General features: G+C 48.0%; 1 protein-coding gene across 1 annotated transcript; it reads left to right on the forward strand.

Annotated features, from left to right (window-relative positions):
• The first annotated feature begins 11,117 nt into the window (after positions 1-11,117).
• On the forward strand, positions 11,118-25,563 carry LOC132510261 (F-box only protein 27-like). The gene is made up of 6 exons (XM_060132070.1): positions 11,118-11,182; positions 11,266-11,348; positions 21,452-21,896; positions 22,232-22,327; positions 24,919-24,943; positions 25,420-25,563. Exons 1-6 carry the CDS (start codon positions 11,118-11,120, stop codon positions 25,561-25,563), a joined length of 858 nt encoding a protein of 285 aa, XP_059988053.1.
• The last annotated feature ends 2,004 nt before the right edge of the window (positions 25,564-27,567 follow it).

Raw genomic sequence — 27,567 nt, forward strand, 5'->3', positions numbered from 1 at the left:
GGATGTGGACATGGGTCTCATTGAGGTTGTGTAGCCGTGTGTACCCGTTCTCTTTGATGCGCACGGTGCTCCAGGGCTGCGGGAAGAGGGTTAAGGAGGTCAGCCGCTCCTCACAACCCTGCCGGAGAGAATCATTTAGACCCAGGGCTGGCGCAGGTGGAGTACCCACTGGGGAGCAGAAAAGACCTGCCAGGCTGGGACCCTGCCACCCCCAAGGAAGACAAAGCCAGTTAAGACTTGATCTTGATAATGCTCACAGCTGAGTGTTTTGACCCAACCAGGCTTCCTGGTTCTCTGACTTCTAGAACAGTGCCTGGCTGTACAAGACTGTCCACTGCAGCATTTTCTCGAAAAGCCCTGAGCTGGAAGCCAGCCAAACGGCCATCAGTGGGGGTCAGTTAAATAAATTATAGGGTAGCCATCACAAAGTGGGGCGGTAGAGAAAAATGGCCAAGACGTATGGTTAAGGGGAAAATGCAATTCACAGAATAGAAGAAATTGGTGGCTCTCAACCCTCACTGCACAGTAGACCCTCCAAGAAAGCTATTAAAATCGTCATTGCCTGGGGGAGAGGAAGTGCTTATCCTTGCAGTAGAAACCCAGGTAATGTGAGCAGAAAGGATGAGGGAGCATCAGCCTCAAAAACAAACAAAAAAAATCACCATTTTGCAGCCATCATCATAGTAACTGATTGAAGCCAGAACCATCAATGGATGGTCAAAGTAGCGGCGAAAATTTGAGGAATATCAGGATATTTGTGGAGTCTCAAAGTTTCTCCAGGAGACCCTTGTTAATTTTAAAGGGGAAAACCGTGACTATGGTGGAGAAGATGTGTAAACTGAGACTTAAAGGGGCTAAAGAGATACCACGCACCTCCTCATAGGGTGCACTGAAAAGAACACAATATCGCTTTTGTATTCTTACCAAAAATGTGTAACTTCAATCTAATCACCAGCAAACATCAGACAAATCCGAACTGAGGGATAGTCTATGAAACAACTTTGCTATGCTCTTCAAATTTTTCAAAGTCATGAAGAATGAAGAAAGAGTGGGGAAATGTTTCTGATTAAAGGAAGGGAGAGGGGGCTTCCCTGGTGGCGCAGTGGTTGAGAGTCCGCCTGCCGATGCAGGGGGCGCGGGTTCGTGCCCCGGTCCGGGAGGGTCCCGCGTGCCGCGGAGCGGCTGGGCCCGTGAGCCATGGCCGCTGGGCCTGCATGTCCTGAGGCTGTGCTCCGTAGCGGGAGAGGCCGCAGCGGTGAGAGGCCAGCGTATCGCAAAAAAAAAAAAAGGAAGGGGAGAGATAAGACACGGAAGTAGAATGTATGACCTTAGACTAGATTCTGGACCAGAAAAAAAAAATTCTTTAATTTAAAGGACATGAATAGGACAATTGGCTAAATTTGAATGAGATTAGATAATGGTATATTATCAATGTTAACTACTTGAATCTGATTATTATACTGTACTGATGTAAGAGAATGTCCTCGTTTTCTTAGGACATGCAGATGGAAAGATAAAGGGGCATCATTTCTGCAACGTACTCTTCATCGGATCTGAAAATAATAGTAAAATGTATACATACACACACACACACACTTAGACAGTCAGACAAAAACAGAGATTGAAACAAGTGTGGTTAAATGTTCACATTTGGGAAATCTTGGGAAAGGGGATATGGAACATCTTTGTATTATTTTTGCTACTTTTCTGTAAGTCTAAAATAATTTCAAAATTTAAAATGAAAGAAAAAAGCTAACCTGCACTGATTAAGGTCAGAATAGTGATCACCTACACCTATGAGGAGCCACCTGTACCGATAACATTCTATTTCCTGCTGCAGGTGGTGGCCGCACAGGGGTGGCAATGCCAGGGCCGAGCCCTCGGAGATTCTGGTGTTTGTTCTGGGGTTGGGCCCAGGCATCGGAGTTTTAAAACCTCCCCAGGTAATTCTAACGTGCACCAAGGCTGAGAACTGCTAGGGTATGAAGCATGATCCAAGCTGTTTTTAAAAAGTGGGTGATGCCGTAACACATCTCCATTGAGACAATGACTCATTTGCATACATGGAAAATATTCTCAAATGCCACCCGAGATGTAACCATTGAGAGTGGGACTAAGAAGGGTGAGGAGAGTTTTACCTCCTGCCCTCTGTTCTGTTTGAATTTTTATCATGAGAGGTTCTTACTTTGATCTCACTAATTTGTAAGAAACAGCTTAAAAAATAAGCCCTTGCTTCTTGTGGAAGTGACTGATTCCAAGGCTCGGCGGGTGGGGGTAGGGGGACAGAAGATGATCCTGGAGCACCCTGTAGTGCCAAAAAGTAAGAGAGAGCCCACAAAACGACAGGGACACATCGAAAGGACACGGCCTGATCTGAAGAGTTCCCAGTGGCCAAAGTTAGAGCAATGTAGGCAGCAGCGTAAACGGCAGGAGTATTGGATTAGAGTCCACGGGAGAAGATAATTACCCATGAGCCCATACTAGTATAAATCCATAACTAACTAACCAAATAAATGGGGCGGAAGGGACAACTCTTCCTCATGGGAGGATGCTAACTAATAAATCGAGGAGGAATGAGGGAAATAGAAGATCCCCAGTAGAACATCCCAGTGATCACTGTAACAGACAAGACCCACTGATGGGTTCAAAAATTAGCAGGTGAAAGTTGGAGGAGAAACAGGACATTTGCAGGGTCTAAAAGCATCTCCCCCAAGATGTTTATCAACTAAAAAGGGAAATACAACAACTTTACAGAGCAAGAACCCAGCAGACACTTCCTTAAACAGGTGATTCAGAGAAATTCCTCCAGGAATGAGACACAGTGAGGACAGGGACCCCCCCGCCCCCGGTATGGCCCGCTGAGAAGGACAGACCATCATTTGTGACTGTGTGGCCCCAAATGCATAACCTGAATCTTGGCAGGAGAAAATATCAGACAAACCCAGATCCAGGTGCATTCTGAAAAAAACAACTGACCTGAATGAAAGACAAGGGAAGAGGGAGGAACCATCACAGTTTGGAGGAGACTAAGGAGACACAATAACTAAATACAGTGTGGGATCCTGAAACAGAAAAAGGTCATTGGTGGGAAAGCTGGTGCAATGTGAATAAAGTCTGGAGTCCAGTTACAATGCTAATGATAAGCCCTCTGCCCTGGATCCATCCAGTAGACCTGGGCAAGCACCCCCTGCCCCCGCCACTTATTGATCCTGTGATTCTGAAGGAGTATTTTACTGTCTGAGCCTCTGTTTCCACATCTGTGCAATGGGCATGCTATTGATACTAGGTGCATCTAACCACCTAAGAGATAGCAGCTGTATAAAGGATGAGGCACCCAGGCTGGTACAAGTGCAGCCCTCAATAGATCAGAGGCCAAAGCAGCACCCCCCCTCCCCCCACCCTGCTCGCGGCAGATCCGGTGATGATGTGGACGGGGACACAAGGGTGGGTGTTGGGCATCTCTCGGCTGCCATTAAATACCTGGAGAAGGGACAAAGGGGAGGGGTCTGTCATACCCAGCCAGGCCCCGCGGTTCTGACCTTGAGGGGGCGGTCCACTGACACCAGCCACATGGCTCTCAGCCCACCCCAGGCCTCACATGGTAGTTGTAAATTGGCCACAGGCATTCACAGGAGCGTTCGTGAGCCCACAGCTGCAGGTCCACCCCTGATACAAAGCAAGAGGGGGGTCAGGTCCCTGAATCCAGGAGAGATGGGGGGTGGGGTCTGGGGCTGGGGAGTCCCCTGGGGTCACTCACCGTATTTATAGAAAATATCCTCCAACTCATAGAACTTGCCGAGGAGGCCTCTGCAAACCTGGGCCGGATGAGCAAGGAGGTGAGGGGTGACTCGGGTCAACCCCCCCACCTGGATTTCAGCACCTTTTCCCCAGGGAGGGGGTCCTCACCTTGCTTTCATGCCAGGTGCAGTCATCCCAATCAGCACTGGAACAGTACATGGGCCGGTGACCCCACGGCGGGGCTGCTGGGTTCTTATTGGCTTTCTGCAGAGAAGGGCGCAGTGTGAGGGGCAGGGGTTGCAGGAGGGGGAGGCGAGGCAGGTCCAAGGGGGACATCCACAGGTTACCTGGAGGTCGCTCTCCAGCCAGCGAAACTGTCTCTCTACCAGGTGGCGCCGTAATGGAGAAAGAAATATACCTCGGTGGAGAAGGAAATGATGTGTATCGGGCCCAGATCCCAGCTGGAAGGGTCAAAGGGCAGGGGTCAAATATGGGGTCTCTCCTGCATCTCCCATCCTTCAGGGGAGGGAGGCCAGTCCCCCAGCTTCCCTCAGGTTACCGGTACCACAGGCCTTCACTGTCCCCTGGCATGATGAAGCGAGCTTTGTAGTTGGAGAGTTGCTGGATAAAAGGAAGTAAAACGGTGGGGAGAGGGTCTGGGTGCCCCCGCCCACCCCCACCTCCCACTGTCAGGCCAGGCCTGGCTCCCAGCCCAGCCCTCATCTCCTTTCCTCTCACTTCCACAAATGAGCTGCTGCAGTACGAGAGACTAAGGTGAGACACTAGGAAGGACTTTTCTTTGGCCAGGCCCTTGCCCACCCTGAAGCCCTCAGGCCTCACTAGCGGTCTTCGTGATTCCCAGGACATGCATGTATGGCAGGCTGGCGGCCACAGGTTCAATGAGATTCATGAACTTGTCCCTGACGTGAGCGTTGCCCTGAACCATGTTGTAGAAAAAGTCTCCCGGGGGGTGGAGGAGAGAATGAGGACCCAGACCTGGCTCTGCTTTCTCCAGATTCGAGAGACCTGGTTGGTCACGTGCGGGCTGTGCAAGTCCTGGCCGCCCCCACTGTGAGGCATCCTGGTTCTCCGATCCCTACCTCACACCCACCCGCATGTGCGCTTGGCACCATTTCCTGAGCCTCTGGTCCCCGAGGGCCCCTGCAGGACCTTGCCGGTCTCCTGTGCTCTGAGCACACCAGCCGCCATCTCACCCCTTCTCAGAGTAATAACAACGTTAAGACTGACATGGTCTGGGAACTTCCCTGGTGATCCAGTGGTTTAAGACTCGGTGCTTCCACTGCAGGGGGCACAAGTTCAATACCTGGTCAGGGAACTAAGATCCCGCATGCCCCTCGGAGGGGCCAAAATAAACAAATAAAAAAATATATAAGGGTGAATTAAAAAAAAAAGACTGACATAGTCTAGTCAGGTACCAGGCACATTTTCAGATGCTTTACATGCTCGATCACCTGACTCTTCAAAACACCCTCTGAGGTGGATGTTATTATCATCCCCGTTTCAGATGGGGAAACTGAGGCCCAGAGGGGTTAAGTGCTCATTTAAGGTCACAGAGCTGGTTAGTGAGGATCCAGGAATCAAACCCTGGGAGCCTGGTTCCAGAGTCTACTATGGCTTTGAACTATATCGGCCCCAATCTCCATCTCCCATCTGGTTCCCGTCCTCTCGAATCACAACAGAAATGATCATGACAACAAACACTTATGTAGCACTTACAACAGGACAGGCAATATCGACTTATTTAGTCATCACAAGAGCCCTGTGAATTCTAACCTAGTCTTAGCCCTTATAACAATAATACAGAGGAGAAAACCAACGCACATAGCTCGAAGCGTCAAGACTGATTTTAACCTGGGCAGCCTGGTTGACCACAGCACCGTCTCTGTGGCCAGTCTCATCCCCCAGCCTGCAGAGCCACGCTAGCCCCGGCCCAGGTCCCCTCCGCGGTCCTGGCGTTGCCTCCCACCCAAGCTTCCCCTCCCCGACCCCAAACCTCCAGGCGCACCCTGGCTGATGCCTCACCCACATGAAGAACAGCGTCGTACCTGCCCTGCTGGGTGTCACTGCACAATCAGGGTAGGGCCCTAGGATTGTCAGTCCCTATGTCCCCAAACACAGCCAGACAGGGGCTCCAGTGGGGCCCAGTCTTCAGGGCCCTGAAGAGGAACCGACGGCTCCAGCCCTGAGTACTGCCGCAGCAGTAAACTGAGGGGAAAGGAAAAGGTCACAGTCGGCTGGGGAGCGGGGTGGGGGGCACCCCAGGATGTCTCCTTCACCCCCATCCGTCTTCAACTGGTGTGGGGATTGAATGGGTCTGCCCTATGCCCCTTCTGTCCACCTCACCCCAGGTCCCCAGCCTTCCATTTTCATCCCAGGGTCTTATACAATAGGCTTGCAGGTAAGCAGAAGGGGTACCAGCCCACCTGAGCCACCCGCCAATAGCAGCTTCTAGCCCACATCCCACTCCTCTTCCCATTCCCCCCTCAACACCTGGGCCCAGGGCCCCTCTCACCATACTGGACCCTGGGCAGCAGCCCCTGCAGTGTGATTCGGTCGGTGTATGTAGAGCTTCCGCCAGAGAATGCCCCCATCCATAGAGGGGCTGAAGGTGCCCTGAGCCCGGAGGGGCAGGGGCCCCCCCTAGCTGCAGCCCGAACAACTGCACTTCCGAGGGGGTTGGGACCCATGTGGTCCAAGTTACAGTCATGCAGCCTGTCTCACCTGGAGAGAAAGGAAATGGGGGTCGGGCAGTGAGGCCTGGGCAGGGGTGGGGAGGGATGTGAGGAGAGTGAGGGGCAATAACGAGAGACTGAGGGGCTCTTGAACATTTAGTAGTTAAGATCACAGGTTCTGCAGCTTTCCAAGTTCAATCCCCGCTCCACCATTTCCAAGCTGTGCTTTCCTTGGGCAAGTCACTTCACCTCTCTGAGCCTCAGTTTCCTTCTCAATAAAATGGAATAATAATAGTATCTTCCCTATAGGGTTCTGTGAGGCTTAGATGAATAAGTAAAAGTAAAGTAATATGTATAGCTGATTCACTTTGTTATAAAGCAGAAACTAACACACCATTGTAAAGCAATTATACTCCAATAAAGATGTAAAAAAATAAAAGTAAAGTACTTGAAACAGTGCCTAGTACAGTCAGGGTTATATGAGTGAATGAATATTATTATTAATATCGTTACTGGGTGCAGGCCTGTTCCGCGTATTTTACACATGACATAGTTTAGGGGTTGTCAACTCAGATGTCTAGAGGCCAGCTAGGTAATACACATGGGGACAAGGGCCAGCTGTAAGGAGTAAGGCAGCAGGGAGACGTGGAGTATGTTGCAAAGCGTAGAGCCTGCCCTGCCTCAGAGAGGAACCATCGTTCAGCTCTGGTACCACTCAATCTGTCAACTTCTAGAGCAAATCTTTATACGGTGTTTTTTTTTTTTTTGCGGTACGTGGGCCTCTCACTGTTGTGGCCTCTCCCGTTGCGGAGCACAGGCTCCGGACACGCAGGCTCAGCGGCCATGGCTCACGCGCCCAGCCGTTCCGCGGCACGTGGGATCCTCCCGGACCGGGGCACGAACCCACGTCCCCTGCATCGGCAGGCGGACTCTCAACCACTGCGCCACCAGGGAAGCCATATACGGTGGTTTTTATAGCCCCAAAGCATGTAAGAGTAGATATACAAACTTTTAAGTGATAGCTCCTAATTCTTAAGTGATAGCTCCTAATTCTTAAACGTCAGCAAATCAAGGTTTTAAAAATACCATGTGGTATAGGATGACGTTAAGAGCATGAGCGGGCTTCATATTTATACATTCATATATATATAGAAATATAGGTGTGTACATATGCATATCAACATATCCGCATGTATTGTCAAGCCCTGTTTGTGAGAGGGCCTAGGAGCAGCGACGCCTCAGTAGCAGTGAGCACACCTAGTGCTCAGATCTTAGTTTCTAAATACCCATTCTCCAATCAAAGGAACCAGGGCTCCTTGGAGAAGTAGTTGATTCCAGAGATGGGGTAGGAAATATACAAGATGAGTCTGGGATAATTGGTGGTGCCAGAAGGTGAGGCAGTGCTCAGGACACGATGGGCGTGGGGTTGTGGAAAGAACACAGAAGCCAAGCTGGAGGAGTTCTAAAAGACCAAGTCAGAGACAATTTGAGCCACAAAATAAATAGCAATAGTACTGAGTTTAATTCATGGGCTAAAATAAATATCCGAGAGTCCATACCAAATAAATAAATAACCAAAACAAACAAACAAATAAATAGAGGGGGCGGGGAGGGATAGCCCTTCCTTACAGTAAAATTTCAATTAGACAGAGAGAGGGAATTAGAAAGTTACAAAATCACAATTAGGCACACCCCATGCTAATAATTGTGGCAGACAAGATTTACCAATGAATGCTAAAATTAGTGCACAAAAGTTTCAGGAGAAAGCTGATTTCCAGCCTTAAGGAATCTTCCCCTCGATATTCATTACAAGGATACTTATACAAAGGAAAGAATAAAAGCTTTACAGTGGAGAAACCCAGCAGGCACCATTTTAACCAAGCAATGAAGGTTCACATTACCAGTGACAGCAATAAGACATGTCAGTGTCATGAACACTCTGATACCATGCACTGAGAAGGGCACTACATCCCACTAGGACAGTCTTGCCAGAAAAATACGTAATTCAATACGTATTCCAATCGTGAGAAAATAGCAGATAACCCCCAAGTGAGGACTGTCCTATAAAAACCAAACAAAATCAGAAAGACAACAGCTCAGTACTCCAAAATGTCAAGATGTTCACGTTAGGAGAAACTGGGTGAGGGGGATATAAGAACTCTGTAATATTTTTTGCAAAATTTCTGTTAAATCTAAAATTAGTACAAAATTTACAGTTTTAAAAACAAATATGACAGGCTTTTGAGCCAGCCTGCCTGGGTTCAAATTCCAGGCTATGTGACCTGCGGTCAGACTCTTCATGTCTTTGAGCCTCAGTTTACTCTTTTGTAAAATGGGAGGAACAATAGTACTTACAGCTTAAGGTCCAATAAGAGGTTAAATGAGTCTTCCATCTGAATCGCTTATAAGAGTATATTTGTTATTATTATCATTATTGTGTAGGCCAAACAAAGGCCAGCTGTGATCTCACTGGGTTTTCACAGTGAAATGGTTTTATTTTTGTTCCATTTTACAGAAGCCTCCAGGCAAAGTGCCTTGTCCAAGGTCACTTAGCCAGCAAATGCCAAAGCCAGTTCATTCGTGTGGTTTCAGATTCTCATTGCAACTAACCCTTAAGAAACTACCTTAAAAGTGTCAAGGACACACAAAAGAATAAGGAAAGACTGAGGAATTGTCACAGATAGGAGGAGTAATTAAGGAGACTTAAAGAGATATAAACCAATGCCTCTCCTCACTATATTCCCTTTCTTTTTTAAAGTGTAGTTATTTTTCATGAAAAATGTCATCTACCTTACTAATGAATGGGTTTATTATTGCTCATTTTTAATGATTGAATCAATAGTTTTAAATGCCTCCATTTTAGTTTCTGTTATGGCAACTATCATGGACGTAACTCACATAAACTGAAGCTCTCTAAGGTTCTTATAATTTTTTTAGCTGTGCCAAAGCATCCTGAGACAAAAACGTGTGAGAAGCACCGCCACACGCCAAGTTCCCTTTTGCTGCTTCACAGCTGATATTTCACTTACTCGTCACTCTGAGGTCACACTAATATTACCCCATTGTCCAGATGAGGAGACTGAGGCCAGAGAGGTTAAGTCACTTGCCCAAGTTTACACGGCAGGTAAGCAGCAAAGCTGGGGTTAAAACCCAGGAAGTCTGGGTGCAGAGGGTCCAGAGTCCAAGGTCCTACTACCTCCTTGCACCTCCACCAGAAGATCAAGGACCAGGAGGGAGCTTTGTGGGAACACCGCAATGAGCGAGGACGACAGCAGCCCCCTTAGGAGAGCGCTTACTATAGGCTGGGCTCCAGAGTCATTTCCCACACAGCCAGATGCGCCCCTGCTTATAATCTCCATTTAACAGAGGTGGACACATGCGGCTCAGAAAGAACCACCAGCCTAGAAATCAGTGTGGGATCCCTGAGCCTCACTGGGAAATGCCCAGGGAGAGGTCGCAGACACTTACCTGGGTAGGACAGGTGGACTTGCTCAGGGGCAGCGCTGGGAGCCTTTGGGGACCCCTGGACTCCCAGGGAGAAACAGAGGAGCAGACAGCAGCAGGACCAGCAGGGACGAGGGGAGCACATGGTAGAGGGAAGGGGGGAAGCAGAAAGGGGAAGGGGAAGGGTCTAAAGTGTATGAGATCCCTTCAGAACAGCAGGGGCGGCTGGGGAGGATGGGGAAAGAAGGGGGATCAGGCAAAATCCCACGGAGGGAGGGAGGACGGCAGGGAGGTCTTCACAGGGACGGTTATCCAGATGCTGGAGAAAGAACAAAAACAGTCATCACTACTGAGAGGCGAACGCCCTCTGAGCCTCGCTGGCTGCTAAGCATTTTACATAGATTAGCTCCTGGGAGCCTGACGACATTCCTCTGTGTGGTGGCCACTGCTCATCAGCCCCATGTCACAGATGACGGAGCTGATCAACGGAGTGACTCGGTTGCGTGGCTCAGGTGTGATGGAGCGGGGATTGGAACCCAGGGGTCCTGGCTCCAGAGCCCTTGCTCTTATCCACCGCTCACTCTCAATGCAAGAGGCTTGGGAGTGGGGCTGGGGGGTCTCAGTGTAGGAAGTTGCCTTTGGCAACCCCATCCCCAGCATTCCACCCTGCCCTCAGAGACCTCATCACCCTCTACTCCATCCTCCAACCTTCCATTTCCATCATAGTAACCTCAATCCCCCCACTCCATCCCCAGACCGCCCAAGAATTCCGTCCCACCTGGAGCAGCCCCGTCCTCCTTGCCCCTTACCCAGCATCCCATTCTGCCTTCAGTGACCCCAATTCCTCCCCATCTCCACCTGTCTCCCCTGACCCTGCATCTGTATACCCACCCTCCTCCTCCCCAGCCCTTCCCTTCCCGCTCCATTTCGGTCTCCAGCCCATCGAGGACCTGCCTGCCTGCCTGCCGGGGCAGAGCCAGGCCGGGACCGTCAATCAGGGGGCCGGGAGCTGGGGCTGGAGGTTCCCCCCAGGTCCCTGGCTCACCCGCTGGGGCTCCAACTCCCAGCATGCGCGTCTCGGGGCACCAGTGGGACAGCGGTATTTTATGAGTTTGTAGGCGCTGAGACATCCCGCCGCCCACAGCTATCCCAGCCCCGGAAGAGCCTGCCTTCTCCAGGTGACGGCCTCCCCAGACAGCTGGCGCCCCGGGTTCCACAGGTCCGGCTGGTCTTGGGCGGCCCATGCCCACGCGCCCACCTCCCCCCGCCCCCGCCTCCCCGGGCTGGGCGGGGGAAGGGGGACCTAGGTAAATTTGATAAGCTGCTGCCGCCACCTCCAAGCCGGCCTCCAGGTGAGCACCCGGACAGGAGGTCTATGCTCGTCCCCCAGGAGCCCCATCCCGCAGCTACGGAGCCCCCAGGGCACTGACACCGGTCCCCAGCTCTGTCCCTGCCGGATGCTGAGGTACCCAGGTGTGCTGGCACCTGCGCCTGCGACCGAGGTGGGTGTGGGGAGATTCTCCCATCCCTTCCCGCGGCGCCGGCTTTGTATTCTTGGCAGTTCCTTCCGCCTTCCTCACTCTGCAAGCTTAGTCCACGCCGGTTCCTCCTCAGGCCCCCGGGCATGCTGAAAACAGAAAATCAAAGTCCACCGAATGACGGTGCTGCTTCTGAGTCGTGCGCCCGAGGCCGGTTACTCGACCCCGCTGGGCCTTGGTTTCTTCACCTGTGAAATGAGGGTGATAACAGTATGGACACTATGGGCTACTGTGAGGATTAAACCAGTTGATACATGAAATTTCACGCTGAGAACAGGGACTGGCCCAGAGTAAGGGCTGGATAAGAATCCGCTGTTATTTTTATTATTATTAATGCATGAGTTCCAGAAATTGCCCTGGGGTCTAGGTGGGAGCAAGTGAGTATTTTCTCTGTAAACCTTTGTGAGCTGTTTGAAGGTTGTGAGTGGCTTGCTGCAAAATACCCTTGGGTATTTTCCCAGAGCAGCAGGAAAAGTCAGAGGGTCCAGGTTTTAGTTGTTTCGTCTTCCTGTCTGCAGATCAAATGACTCCACAATTTGGCTTTGTCAAGTCAGGTATAGCAGTATCTGCTGATTGGGAACACTGATTCCATAGACTGACACTGAGGGTGTAGGGGTGGTTCAAGATGGGCTTTTGCACTGTTTGGACTTTTCCCCCCACCTTCTGGAGTCTCCATTACAGCTTAAAATGTAATAAAAAGCAACTCTCTTGGCCATATTCAAATACCCTCAAGACCCTGCTCACCCTCAGCAATTTTAACTTCCCCTTAGTTCTAGTTTTTCTGGTGGTCTTCCAGGAGCTGTGGTTACGAACGTTGTTTTGGCTAAAGTCACCTGTGGCAGGCTGGTGAAGCCCTTCTCCAAATCATGTTTTAACATGTATTAAAAAGAAAAAAAAAACAACACAAGATACAAAGGAAACGGATGCTATTGAATTATAGATACACGATTTTTTTTGGATATGTAATACAGTAATATATGTACTTCTTTTCAGTGCATTAAACTTCAAGATCTAGGGACAGGTCCAAAATTATAGTAATTTAGAAACTTTGTTGAGTGTATAGATGATGTTTGAGAGTCTTGTGACGACTACAGTGGGGTTGGAAAACAACTGTTAATTTCTTCTCATGACAAAGCCAGAAATCTGCTAACTGTCCTGTGGTTGGCCCTTCCTCGCCCCTGCCCCCCATGGCAGAAGGACCTGGTAAATTTCAATTACAGCAACAGTTTATGAACATTGCCCTCTTAAAAATTTTTGAGGACCCCAAAGAGCTTTGGTATGTGTGGGTTATATCTTTTAATACTTACCATGTAAGAAAATAAAACTGGGAAGTGTTTTTTTTCTTTTTTTTTGGCTGTGCTGCGCGGCTTGTGGAATCGTAGTTCCCCGACCAGGGATTGAACCTGGGCCCTCGGCAGTGAAAGCACTGAGTCCTAATCACTGGACCACCAGGGAATTCCCAAAATTAGGAAGGTAGGCCTTGTTACCATCCCAGTTTACAAAATGAGAAAAAAAGCTTGGGGAGGGCAGCAGCCTGCCCCAAGTCACACAGCTGAACCCCAGTCCACAGGGAGGAGGCTCCTGAGCCCGCCTCTAACCTGCTGTGCGGGGCATCTGAGCAGGGCAGTGATGGGAGGGAACCAGTCTCAGCCAGGAGCTGGCTCTTGGGGGGCAGGTGGAGGCAGGTGCCCTGAGCCCCAGGTCCTTCTCCACCAGCAGTCCCTGAACTTGGCATGGAGCCTAGGGGAACCGTTGGCATCAGTTCTGAAGCCGAGACTGCCAGGTCTCAAACCTTAGCTGGGACAAACCAAACACTCCACATCTGCCCCCTCCCTCCAATGCCACTCCCCACCCCCAGCCACCGTCCTGGGAAGGCACACACTTTGGGTTACGTTCTCCTTTTTCTCCATATGTTTGATCCACAATTATTATTTTTTTAAAATCTTTTTAAAAAATTAATTATTTATTTTTGGCTGCGTTGGGTCTTCGTTGCTGCACGCGGGCTTTCTCTAGTTGAAGTGAGAGGGGGTTACTCTTCGTTGCGGTGCACGGGCTTCTCATTGCAGTGGCTTCTCTTGTTGCAGAGCACGGGCTCTAGAGCGCAGGCTCGGTAGTTGTGGCACATGGGCTTAGTTGCTCCGCCGCATGTGGAATCTTCCTGGACCAGGGCTCGAACCCACATCCCCTGCATTGGGAGGTGGATTCCTAACCACTGTGCCACCAAGGGAGTACCTGGCCCACAATTATTATATAGCATTTTTTAAATGTGTTTTTAAGTTTTATGGAAATGATATATTGTAGTCACCAACCCACAGCTTCATGTTTGCCCTGAGGATGTGCTTTTGGATTAGTCCATATTGTTACCTGGAGATCTTGTCCTCTTGTGTGTCAATACTTAACTCTTCTTTAATGCCCTTCAATAAAGTTTTATAAATTTTTCATAAAATATTGCGTATCTTTTGCTGGATTTATTCTGAGCCACCTTAAGATTTTGTAAATCGAATTTAAAAATTTTTTTAATAAAAAATATTCTTGAATAGTCAAATTTCACCATCTTAACCATCTTTGGTTTAATAATGTTAAGTACATTCACATTGTTGTGTAACCCATCTCCAGAACTCTTTTCAACTTGTACAATTGAAACTCTGGACCCATTAATCAGTCTCCCCACTGCAACCCCCAGCAACCACCATTCTACTTGGCCTCTATGCGTTTCCCTACTCTAAGAACCTTATATAAGTGGAATCATATGGTTTTTGTCTCTTTGTGCCTGGCTTATTTCTCTTAGAGTAATGTCCTCAAGGTCCATGTTGCAGCATGTAGCGGAATTTCTTTCCTTTTTAAGGCTGAATAATATTCCACTGTGTGTAAACACCACATTCTGTTTATCCAGTCATCTGTCGAGGGACACGTGGGTTACTTCTGCCTTCTGGCCGTTGTGAATAATTCTATGAACATGAGTGTGCAACTATCTCTTCAAGACCTTGCTTTCAGTTCTCTTGGGTATATACTCAGAAGTGGAATTGCTGCATCATATATGGAATTTAATTTTTTTAAACCTTGAACTTTAACACACACACACACACAAGGAGAGAAAATGGCATAATCAAATCTCATGTCCTCATCGCCCAGATTCAAAAATTACCAGCTTGGGGCCAATCTCATTTTTTGTTTGTATATTTGTTTTACCTGTTTATTGAAGTATAATGTACACACAGAGAGTGTAACCCGACTCCGTCTATAACCAGCCACAGACTGAGAAAAGGCATTTGCTCCTTTTCGTCTGGTGTATTTCCCTTATTCATAGCCTTCTAAAGTCCATCCATGTTGTTGCACATGGCTGTAGCTTACTCTACAGGAGCCCTCCAGAAGAGAGCCTTTTCTGAAATAACCATCACACAAGGTGGAAGTCCCTTTGGTACTGAGTCTAATTTAGTTTTGAAGCATAAAAGCAAGTCATCTGGGAATTTCCTGGCAGTCCAGTGGTTAGGACTTGGCGCTTTCACTGCGGGGGCCCGGGTTTGATCCCTGGTCAGGGAAGATCCTGAAAGCCGCACTGCATGGCCAAATAAATAAATAAAGCAAAAACCTTAAAAAAAAAAAAAAAGCGAGTCATCTACCAGCATTTTTGTAAAAGCATCAGTGTAAGACAATAATTGTCTATATATGCAAAAGACTGAAAAAGAAATTTGTTGTGACTTACAACTTTTTAAGATAACAGCTAAAACGATGACTGACATCATACCAGGACACTTCAAATTTTAAGAACTTCATGTAATTTCTAGAACATTTATATTAATAATATTTACCTTTACAATGTAACTTAAGATTTATTATTACTCGTTTGGCATTGTTTCCCAGGTCATTTAATATACCAAATATACCTAACTAGTTTCATACCTCTCTTTGGGATGTTCAGGGGCCCTCACTGAAGCATCCCAGAGTTAGCTGGAGGTCAAAAGAACTTCATTTAGAATTTGATTTGAGAAAGTTTGTCAAAGACATCAAAATGTTTTAAATTTGGTCAAATAGAATCAGAAGTCACTGTGAGGCAATACTGATACACACAACCAAAATGACGATAAAAGATCTCGAAGGCAAGCGCAGGAAGTCACTGGTAAAGAAACTCTACAATCTCTTATCAAAAGCAGAACCATATTTCAAGAAAACTTTGTCCTCTCAACAGAGAAAAAACCAAATTCTAGTTTTACATCATTTTACCTTTAATATTAAAATTCATTTATTTAATTAAATTAAATCGAAACTTAATCTTGATCATGCCTAAAACTCTCTTCTCAGTATTCCCTTTTAAAAATTAATTTCTAGAAATATATACCATTTCATAGTACAATCTTTCAATAAAGCACAAAATATATCTATTAATAGTTTCAAACATATTTAGTCTCTCTGTAATAAGAGGTCAAGAGTAGGTAAACAGAGGCCTCTTTAGCAATTAATGTTTTAGTATTTTATCTTATTAGAAATGATCTAGACATTCAATGAATTTCCAACATTTGATTTGAGTTAGCAGAACTCTAAAGTTTCGAGCTGCCAAAAATCTGGAGAAACTGTTTGCAGGTAGACATACAATAAAACATATTATTCTTAAAGCATCACCCAAAAGCTTTTATCCCATTTATCTCTATTTAATTACTTGTGAAAATAACATCATACCATTAATTATCTTGTTGACAAATTTTATAACATAAATAACACGAGCTTATTGACTTTCAGTAACCCTAGGTACAATAAAAGTATTATACTTAATGTTGATGACTCTAAAGACATGTCTATATTAGTTAAACCATCAGTTTAAACTTGTTTTTGGTCATTAAAGATTAATTCTAGATCACGTGATCCTTTAAAAATTTGGGTTAGTTTTTTTTTTTTTTTTTTTTTGTGGTATGCGGGCCTGTCACTGTTATGGCCTCTCCCGTTGCGGAGCACAGGCTCCGGATGCGCAGGCTCAGCGGCCATGGCTCACGGGCCCAGCCGCTCCGCGGCATGTGGGATCTTCCCGGACCAGGGCACGAACCCGCATCCCCTGCATCGGCAGGCGGACTCCCAACCACTGCGCCACCAGGGAAGCCCAGCACTTGCTTTTAAGTCCGTTAAACAGAGCTCTTTTACAAATTAATTTTGATAACACCGTCTGGAGGTAGGGACATAGCATATTTACAACATACACACAGACACGGATACATCCAGACAGACACAGAGACCTCATAATTTTCCTGCTTGAACTTAAAAAGCCTCTTTCCCTTCTTTTCCTTCCTTTCAGTTTCACATTCTACTAACTGAGCTAAGGCTGTATTCTCAGATGATGTGGGCTGTGTTTACATTTCAAGGATGTAAAAAACGTTATAACTTCAAGCTTTCTCCTAGGAATACTTTTTTTTTTTAACTGGCTCCACCTCACAGCATGCGGGATCTTTGAACCTATGCCCCCAAGCAGTGGGAGCGTGGAGTCTTAACCACTCGACCAACAGGGAAGTCCCTCCTAGGAATACTTTCATTTTCTTGGGGTCAGAACTTTGAAAAGGTGTTTTTTCAAGCTGACTTTCTCTAAAATGTGAAAAGAGCTCCCTCCTGGCCATTTAAGAGTTAAGATAAGTGCATTGGCTTTGTTCCAATTGTACATGAAACCAGGCAGAGTTCCCGCGAGTGGCTGCCCATCCAGGAGCTATTTGGCCTTTGAGGCATGGCTTCCCATTATTAATTTGGCAGCCTAATTCAGATATGATCTGAACAACTTTCTGAAGGCGGTTGTGATGGAGCGAATGCGTGCTGCTTCTGAGTCTAGTTCACCAAGGGAGTTCTACCCTTGGGTTAGTTCGATTCTCTTACGTGTCTCAGTTTCTCCCTCCAGTGGTCTAAAACTGCCAGGGGTTCTCGGGGCACTACACGATCAGCCTTTATTATGCCCCGATGACAAGCAGAATTTACTTACTGATTGTAGTGGGATCCTCTGTGGGACTGCTACAGGTCACGAGGATTGATCCTCAGACACTTCCCCTAGGTTCTCAGTCACCTCAGACCACCTCGTGGCCAGAAGGAGCAGTTGTCCCTTTTCCTTCAGAGCTGTGCAGGCTCAGTCTCTCATTTCACTAGCAGACAGTTTGTTCAGACCATATACACATAATCTTCCCAATTTAAGCCAAATTTCAAAAAAGGACAAGACAACCCAATTCGCTCCAGATTTCCCCCTAGGTCCTTGCCTAGGAAATGTACCTGAACCCCTTCAGGACTCCAAGTCCCAAGAAAAAGAGATAAATTTCAGGAGTAAAATTCAGGACAGCATTTAAGCAATGATGTCCGGATATCAGGAGAACTTGGAGAAGCACCTGAGGAATACCAAGAAGCTGGTGGGGCTCAAAGTTTCAGGGTGGGGGGCTCCTGGTGTCCTTTGGTGGCTGTCTCCGATATCCTGCAGACTATGCCAAGAAAATGTCGATGAAAATTCAATAACCTCTCAAGTTAAAAAAGAAAAAAAAAGGGAATTTTCTTCAAGCCAAACAGGGTTATAAGGCTGGAAGCAGATTCTCAGAAAGCTCTGAGAACTATTCTGCCTGTTAGAAGTCGAAGGTACAGTCATATACATTTTCTCGACAAAGGATTGTACAACAAAATGACATATTTTACGCCAAGTTCACCAAGGATACCTAGTCCAAGTAAGAATATACAAAATGAGTAGCAAGTCACCATGACCCCCACAGAGCTGGGAAAGAATTCTATTCTTCAGGAAGGTACATTGTGAACCTTCAGAAGAAAGGGGGAAAAATGATCTTTACAATTGAGCAGGCGCTGCCGGCTTTGAGGAGCTCTGGGTGATTGCATAATGCAGGCAACACGTTGCATTAGGGAGGGACAGAGGAGGCCCAAAAAAGCACATGGAGAGAATTTTATTTTTAATTTCTCTTGTCCTGCCTCAAAATATACAGTTTATTTCATCACACCACGATCTCACTAACATGGATTTATTGTGATTGTTACTCGTTTCTTCTTGGGGTTTTATTGTTTGTTTGTTTAGCCATATGGCTTATCACAGGACACTAAGTACAGTTCTCTGGGCTATACAGTAGGACTTCGTTGTTTACCCATTCTAGATAAAATAGTTTGCATTTGCTAATCCCAAACTCCCAATCCTTCCCTCCCCCAACCCCCTCTCCCTTGGCAACCACAAGTCTGTTCCCTATATCTGTGAATCTGTTTCTACTTCATAGATAAGTTCATTTGTGTCATATTTTAGATTCCATATATAACTGATGTCATATGGTATTTATCTTTCTCTTTCTGACTTACTTCACTTAGTATGATAATCTCTAGGTCCATCCATGTTGCTGTAAATGGCATTATTTCATTCTTTTTTATGGCTGAGTAGTATTCCATTGTATATACGTACCACATCTTTATCCTTTATCTGTCCATCTGTGGACGGACATTTAGGTTGGTTCCATGTCTTGGCTATTGTAAATAGTGCTGCAATGAACATTGGGGTGTATGTATCTTTTGGAACTATAGTCTTCTCTGGATATATGCCCAGGAGTGGGATTGCAGGATCATATGGCCACTCTATTTTTAGTTTTTGAGGAAACTTCATAATGTTTTCCATATTGGCTGCACCAATTTACATTCTGCAGCATGGCCAAAAAAAAAAGTACTGCTATGGGCAGCAGGGTGTGGTTTCTAAGATTTGCTTCAAATTGCCTGGAGGAGCAAGTGGGTGGGAGTAGAGATGAAACCAGATTGGTCAGGAGTTAACTGCTGGAGCTCCTTACACTATTGCACTTTGGAATATGTTGGAAAACCTCAATAGTACTAATTTTATTGACAGTGCATGTAACGAAAAGAAATTTGGCCCATGTAATAGTCAATCCATCTCTCAGAATTCAGGATCTCCCCACCCAGATTGCTTACGGCCCTTTCCCCCTTGCCTGCTCTGTTTCCCAGAGCACTGATCACCTACACTACACACTACACAATTTCCATGTCACGTCCACTGCTCATCATGGCCCATGAGAATTACAGTCTGATTTAATGTTTATTCCATAATAAAACTCTGAATCTTTTCTACAATTGTGAAGAGGATGTTGGGGGTTGGCAGATTTTATTTTTAATGATTTCCCCAACAGTATATAACTTGCTTATTCTGTCTCCTGTTTACCACGTCTCTCCCCCTTGAGGGTAAGTTCCATGGGGGCAAAAAACCATGTCTGGTTTTACTTGCTGATACTGAAAAATTATATGTGTAGCACACATTTTATTTTTATTGGGTAGAGTTGGTATACAGATTAAAAGCAAGGATTCTAGATGCAGCCTGGTTAGGTTCAAATCCCAGCTCTGTCACCTACTAGCTGTGTGAGCTTGGGCAGGTCACTTGGCCTCAGTTTTCTCACCTGGAAAGTGGGGACATAGCCATACCTATCTCAGGGGGTTGCTACCCTGACTGGTAGTAAGGGGCTCCATGAAGTTTGGCTGGGGTTATTACTGGCTACAGCACTCATTTAGGGAGTCAGATAGAAATGCATTTAGCTCCTGCTGGAGCCTGCTTTCTCCTGTGCAATGATCTCTGAGTTAGTGATGCTGGATCCTTAAATGTGATAGGAATTTTTACAGGAACTAAGGAATATTGTTGCAGCAAAAATAGAAATGAAGTTTTCCCTCCCCTGAGAACAAGGAAAACAAAGGGAACAGCGAACAGGCTAGAGAAGAAACAAAACCTGGCCGGGAAGAGTTCATCACTCCTTGTTTTACTTCAACTGTCACTAATTTGTAGTAACTAGATTTGTACCTTACAAAGCGAACCTCACCCTGACACTATGTAATTTACATTCGGCACCTATCACCCCTAACGCTGTGTGAGTTACTTCCCACGCCTCTCACTCCCTAACCTTATTATGTCGCAGCACTTATATTCTATACGCCCCTTGTAACAAATCACCTCTTAGAGTTTTTGCATTTCAGAGACAAGGTCAGCAGCCGATAAACCGGAGGCAAACGGACGCAATTACCAGGCTGCCGGACCCCAACTATCGCGCGGCCTGACGCCAGCTCTGACTGTTTTGAAATAATGCAAAGGAAAGGAAGAACGCAAGACCTTCACTACTTTGATCCTTATCACATACCCCGGACTTCGAGCCCCACATATAAAATCTTCTCCGATTCCCAAGGATCCCCACAGTTCTTGAGGCGCTAGCCTGCTGTGTCTTTCCTTCTGCCTGGCCGAAAAATAAAGCTATCCCTCTCTTCCTCCAAAATCCCTGTCTCCGTATTTCTGTTCGGCCTCGGTGCACAGGCAAGCCGATATTTCGGCAACAATATGAGGTCTCCCGTCCGGAGGCCTGACTGGATAGCAGCAGTTTTTCAGCACCAAGGGCTTTACAGCCTGGTTAGGGACACTCCAAGGGGCCACTGGGGCGGACGAAGAGCGAGAGACTCTGCATCCTGGCGTTCCTACTCCCTCCCTCTTCTGCGGATTCTGTGTGGTAGTTTCCTCGGGATTTGAATACAGCCCAAACGAGAGGGTGTCTGGAGATTACTGGAGGCGGGGACGGGAGGTCCTGGCCTGTAAATTGGCGCGAAGCAGAGGGAGGAGGGTGCAGGTCAGTGAGAAGGGGGTGGCTCTCAGAGACCGGCAGTTAGAGGGAGGATGGGGCCGCACGGTGGTGCCGGCTATTAAGAAGGGAGGGGCGGGTGAATTAAAAGAGGGGAGGAAGAGATAAGGGCACGTGAAGCAAGGTGATGGCCCACCCACGAGGAGTGCTCGCTGAGATGCAGGGTAGGACTCAGGGCTCCGCGCGGCCCCAGAGCCTGTTGGCTGTCCAGGGCTGTGTTTGGGGCGCATGGTGGAGAGGGGAGGGGATGGGAGCCCGGCAAGGATAGGTTGGGAATCTGGGGACTTGAGGACAAGACTGGGGGTGGTGAAGATGTGGAGGCGGCTGACGGGGTTTGGGGCTGACAGTCTTGGGGTGTGGCTGGCAGGGGCGGGGCTGACGGAGGCTGCAGGTCTCTGACATCTTGGCCCTGGTTGTCCCGCAGTCGCAGCGGAGCCTGGCGAGAAGACCTCCTCCAGGGGCCAGCCTGTCGGGATCCCCTTGCTAGAGCAGGAACCCGAGGAGCCGCTGGGTCTGGGCCAGCTGCCCACGGAGCTGCTCGAGATGGTGCTGAGCCACGTGCCCCCTCACGTGCTGCTCGGGCGCTGCCGCCGGGTGTGCCGGCGCTGGCGCGACCTGGTCGACTGCCAGGCCCTGTGGCTGAGCATCCTGGCCCGGAAACACGCCGCCCTGTGGCCCATCGTCAGCACCTGCCTGCCGGCCGCCGACGACCCCAGGCCCTGCGTCCTGGGCCGCTTCTGCGAGCGCAGACCCATAGGACGCAACCTCCTCCGGAACCCCAGGGGCGAAGGTGGGGAGCCCAGGAAAGGGGTCCTCCTCAAGGGAGCCGGTGGGAGGGGCCGGATGCGGGGGGCGCTTGGACTCCGTGGGTGGGGTGGAACTGGATCCCAAGGGAGGAGCGGGACGTGCAGGTCCCCACGGGAAACCCCTGGGACTTATACCTGAGCTGAGAGGTGGAGGAAGAACTTGGGCACAAAATTTTTTTACTTAATAGATGGCTCCCAGAAACAGCCTATGCTGAGCGGTGGGGACGGCTGGACAAAGGAGGGAAAATGTAAGGGCATGCCTGCCACTCCTTGTGATGTCCACTTCCTACCTGCCTACTACCTACCTGGTTACAGGTAAATGTCCCTCCCCATTCCCCAAGGGCCAGGGCTGTGGGGGTGAGTACTTAGCCTGCTCTCTTGACCTTCCTCTTTCTTAGGTGGTTTCAAAAGAAGGAAGTGTTGGACCTGGAGGAGGAGGGTTTCTGGCCAGAACTCCTGGACAGTGGAAAGATTGAGATCTGTGTCTCTGCCCGGTGAGTGTGATGATCAAAACTGCCCTTCTGCTGAGCGCTGACTGACGGCAAGCACGAAGCCAGTGCTGTGAAGTTTGAGCTGTTTCAGCACCCTTCGTGATCCTTGATCCTGTGGGAAAGTGTATTTTAAGACCTCAAATTGAGAAGTTCAGAAAGGGAGGTGACTTCCCCTGGGGGCACAGCTAGGGCTTGGCAGGACCTGGCAGGAGGCTCGTACTTGTCTGACTCTTGTGCACTGTAGGATGGTCTTGAAACTGAGGTCCATGAAGACTTTCCAAGGGATGCATGACCCAGATAATTTTAAGGGAGGCAAATTACAAATTCTCTACACTTTTATGTTCCCTGTTTTCAAATTCATCAGCTAAAGATCACATCTATGGTGGGAGCATCATTGGTTATGCCTTCCCAATTCCTATCTCTCATCCCTCCAGTTTTACAGAAAAAAAAAGCCCCTCACTAAGATGTATGGTTCACAGATGTAAAGACCTCTGGGGAGACAGGCAAAGTGACCATTTTGAAATTTCAGCCTTACCACATTCAGTTTCAATCAAGACATCTTAAACTCCCCCCACCCACCCCACCCCGAAAACCCACCTCATTAGGAGATATATTTACCGTAAACTTCTGTTTTTCACTTAATCATTTATAAGTTATTGAAGCACATTTGTGTTGCTTAGAGCAACGGTGTAGCTTTTCATTGTAATAATCCGTGATTCCCAATTTTGCCATACATCACCCAGGAACACTGAAAACTCTTGATGCCTGGGTCACACATCATATTCATTAAATTGGAGTGTCTGGGGTGAGGGAGTCAGGCATCAATATCTTTGAGAAATTTAGAGCCAACTGCAAGGTTAGAGGGCACAATTCCAAAACCACCCTCAGACTCAGTAATTGACTAGAAAGACATAGAACTGAATGAAAACTCTTATCACAGGGAACAGATACAGACTAAAATTAGCCGTGGGAAGATCACAGGGCAGCATCCAGGGGAAATATCCAACACCAGACTTCCATTGCCCTCTCTCTCCCTGTGGAGTCAGGACACCTGACTCTGCTGGCCTCCGATGGTGACAGTACGCATGGAATATTGCCAACCAGGGAAGCTCGCCTGAGTTTATAGGGGCTTTATCATGTGTATCATCTCGGCCTCCAGGTCAACCGGTACTGCGTGATTCATCCTAAGTCATATTGTTGGTTTTCCTGGAGTGGCTGGCCCCCTATCTATATGGATGTGGCCAGCTCCCACCAAATCACATTGGCTGGCTGTCCACTATGACCCAAGTCTGTAGGCAAACAAGGTTATTCCTGTCAGACATAACATTCCAAGGGTCCAGAGATTACATCCCAGTAGCAGAGGGCAAAGACCACAGCTTTGGACAGGCCAAAAAATTTTTCTACACAATATCTTTTCAAGAATGAAGATGATTCCAATCTGTAGCTATAACTGGAACCACTAGTAGGTAATAATCGAAAAGAAAAGATGTTGACACCTAGAGCTTTATGGTCACAAGAAATTTTAAATGTCTAATTATGTTCTTTGTGTGTGTGTGGTTGGCACAGAACAGCATGAAAGTCCAAAGAACATAATATTATTATATAAGGACAAAATCTGGGAGAAGTAGAATGGACATCTAAGTCTAAGAAGTGGAGTGATGTGAAGTCTCTGTAAAGAAAGTTACTTCTCTGTGTATTTATATAACCAATTACTCTTGTTTTTAAATTTTTAATTTCTAATATCAAAAATGCACATATCTTGGGTGTGAAATTCAAAGAATTATGACCAATTGAACACTTTCACTTACACCAAGAACGGGATGTTGCCAGCAATCCCCACCCTCAGCGTGCCTCATTCCCCATCACTTCCAACACAAGGGTACCACCATCCAGAATTCTGTTACCGTAGATAGATTCCCCTGGATCCTTTTAAACGACTGATAAGAAAACTGTATCTTAAAACATCACCATTGTACACATTGGAAATGACATCTTTTGCTACCAGTGAAATATAGAATGAGAAATAATACGGGAGGAGGTACCTTGAAGAGCACAGCTCTAGGTCATTACTCCTGAATGTACCTGCAGACCAGCTGGGGAGCACATTTAGGACAGATGGATTCATTGGGTATGCAGAGGGGCCAAGCTCCCAAGTGACCTAATGGTGCTACTTCTGGGGACCACAGCACCATTTTGGGTTCGTATACATGGGAAGGCCATTCAGGTGGGGGAGAATGGGCGGCAGGTCCAGCCTGTAAGGTTTCCCTTCTCCCACAGCTGGATGGAACAAAGAGGCACTAACCGTATGCGTATATATCAGCTAATTGTGCAAATTCTAGACGTCAACCAGGCTGTCCTGCATCATTTCTCTTCGAATCCTTTTCCCATCCGGCGGTGGAGGAGAGTCCCCTTTGAGGTCAGTCTCTGTGGGGAAAGGATGGTAGGGCCTACGCTGATCTACTGCTGCGTAACAAACTGCCCCTGAATTTAGTGGCTTAATATTGACAGCAGTCATTTTCTCACCTCTCGTGGTTCTACGAGTAGGGCTCTGCTGGGGGTTTCTGGCCCTGGTCTCTCATGTGGCTGCATTGCAGACACTGGCTGGAGCTGAAGGGCAGGGTAGGGTGTGAGTGTGTACACAACAGCTGGTGGCTGGCCAAGCAGCTCTTGGTTTAATCTCAGAGCTTGGCCATGGGATCTCTCTGTGTGGTCTAGTTCAGGCTTCCTCACAGCATGGCGGCTTCAGGGCAGTCAGACTGCTGCTTGGTGGCTCAGGGTTCCACCATGAGGCTTCAGGAGAAACCAGCAGAAGCTGCCTTGCCTTTCTGACCCAGCCTCGGAAATCACTTGGCAAAAGTCACTCAGTACCACTTCCACCACACTCTGGGTTACAAGGAAACCCACCCAGATAGATTCAAGGGGCCGGAAATTAGACTCCACTCCTGGGTGAGGAGTGGCATTGATTCTAGAAGTACATGTGGAACTGGAGACATTGTTGCAGCCATCTATGGAAAATACACCTGTCAGAAGGCCCCCAACTCAGCTTTTGAGGGGAAGGCTATGTCACAACGAGGCTTACCTTTCTCTGTCTGTAGGGCAGCCATGTGTTCTCCAACCTCAAGAAGGGCGTTCGCTTTGTGTCTTTTGAACAATGGGTGTCGAACCTGGAGTTCGGGAACGAGCAATATGGAGTCCTTTTTACCAACTCCAGTGTGATTGTGCGGGTCTGTCTGTCCTAGTCGAGGGCTGTCCTTGAAAACTACCTGACCGTGCCTCCCGGGAGCTGGGCCCATTGGCTGGGCCATCTCGGTAATCAAGGGCTTGTAGCTCCCTGGCATCCTGGGATCTCCTGGGTCCATTCGAAGTTCCTGCTGGGCCCTGTCTTCAGGTTTTGGAAACTACTAGAAGAAAGTTTCTGCTGCTCTCTAAGGCAGACCTTGTTCTACTGAATGGAAACCCACAGTTGAGCACAGGGAAATGCTGGATCCTGAGAGCTCCACGATCCCCCAGAGGCCCTGTGGTTCAGCCCCAGTGCCCTCTGCCCTTGTCTCCTCCTGTTTCTGCTGCAGAGGCTATATTCGTCCCTTCCAGGAGGCCCTCTTTCACCTCTGAACTAGAAGCTCATCCTTATGGCTGGGAAAATTCCAGCCCTCCTTGGGTGGTGAACTTAACCTCATGGGGTTTCAAGCAAGACTGGGACCAGGACTCACAGCAGGAAGTCAAACTAGTGCAAAAAATGTTTGGAGACAGAGGGTTCTGCCCACCCTGTGAACAATGAAGTGGTTCCCTGAGCCCAACTCTACCCTGAATTGTATGGGGTATATAATAATTTTTTTATTTTGAAATGCTTTTTAAACATGGAGAGAATAAATGAGCAATATATCTGCCAATCATAGGTAATAAATGTATCATTTTGTCAAAAGTGTCTCATGTCTTTTTTAATAGAAATACAATGTTACAGCCTTGGTGAATACTTGGTTCAGAGTAAGGAGTTGTCCCAGGTGAGGAGGGAAAATTGTACAGAAGAAAACACCATAGAAGGTGTTCTCCATTTGAGAGCATGGAAGTGTTAGCATCCCATTTCCCAAGCCCTAAGAAAATCATGGAGTCAAAGATTATCAGTCAGGGTTAAAAGCATTAGGCAGGTGGTGGATGTGGGTACAGTGTCACAGTGACACCACATTTGTGACGTTCTAGTCATGATGAGGGTGAGAGAGGACCATGCAATGGCAGGATCCGACTGTCCTCACCCCAGTCCAGGGGTCGTGGCTAGCCTCACTGCTGCAGGATCCCTAAGGAGTTCCAGTCTCCTGATATAATGCAGGTGAAGCCTGCCGCTGCCTTTGATGTAACTACCCTGAACTGCCCCACCACCTGCAGTATAAGCATGGGACACACCCACTGGGGACAGTGTTCTGCCAGTATCATCAAAAGGGGATTGTGGGGCTTCCCTGATGGCGCAGTGGTTTAAGAATCCACCTGCCAGGGCTTCCCTGGTGGCGCAGTGGTTGAGAGTCCGCCTGCTGATGCAGGGGACAAGGGTTCATGCCCCGGTCTGGGAAGATCCCACATGCCGCGGAGCGGCTGGGCCCGTGAGCCATGGCCGCTGAGCCTGCGCTCCAGAGCCTGTGCTCCGCAACGGGAGAGGCCACAACAGTGAGAGGCCCGTGTACCACAAAAAAAAAAAAAAAAAAAAAAGAATCCACCTGCCAATGCAGGGGACATGGGTTCGAGCCCTGGTCCGGGAAGATCCCACATGCTGTGGAACAACTAAGCCCGTGCACCACAACTACTGAGCCTGCGCTCTGGAGCCCGCGAGCCACAACTATTGAAGCCCACGTGTCTAGAGCCTGTGCTCTGCGACAAGAGACGCCACCACAATGGGAAGCCCGCGCACCGCTATGAAGAGGAACCCCCTCTCACCGCAACTAGAGAAAGCCGGCGCGCAGCAGCGAGGATCCAGCACAGCCAAATATAAATAAATAAAATAAAATTTTTTAAAAAAAGGCTTTCAAATTGAGTGGCCTGTCCTTCAAGAGAAATCAGAAGGAGGGTGAGGTGATCCGTCTGCCTCGTCACCCACAGAGGAAGAGCCGGAGCAGGGAGAGGTCGGTGCCTACAGTGAGGAAGGCACTGCCCAGGGAGGGAAGGCTGCCGCCACCCCTGAGAGCCAGGAGCCCCAGGCCAAAGGGGCCGAGGCTGGTGCTGCCTCCAAGGGAGGAGACACGGAAGAGGCAGGGCCC

This window comes from Lagenorhynchus albirostris, chromosome 19, assembly GCF_949774975.1.
Source record: "Lagenorhynchus albirostris chromosome 19, mLagAlb1.1, whole genome shotgun sequence".
In the NCBI taxonomy this organism is placed as follows: Eukaryota; Metazoa; Chordata; class Mammalia; order Artiodactyla; family Delphinidae; genus Lagenorhynchus; species Lagenorhynchus albirostris.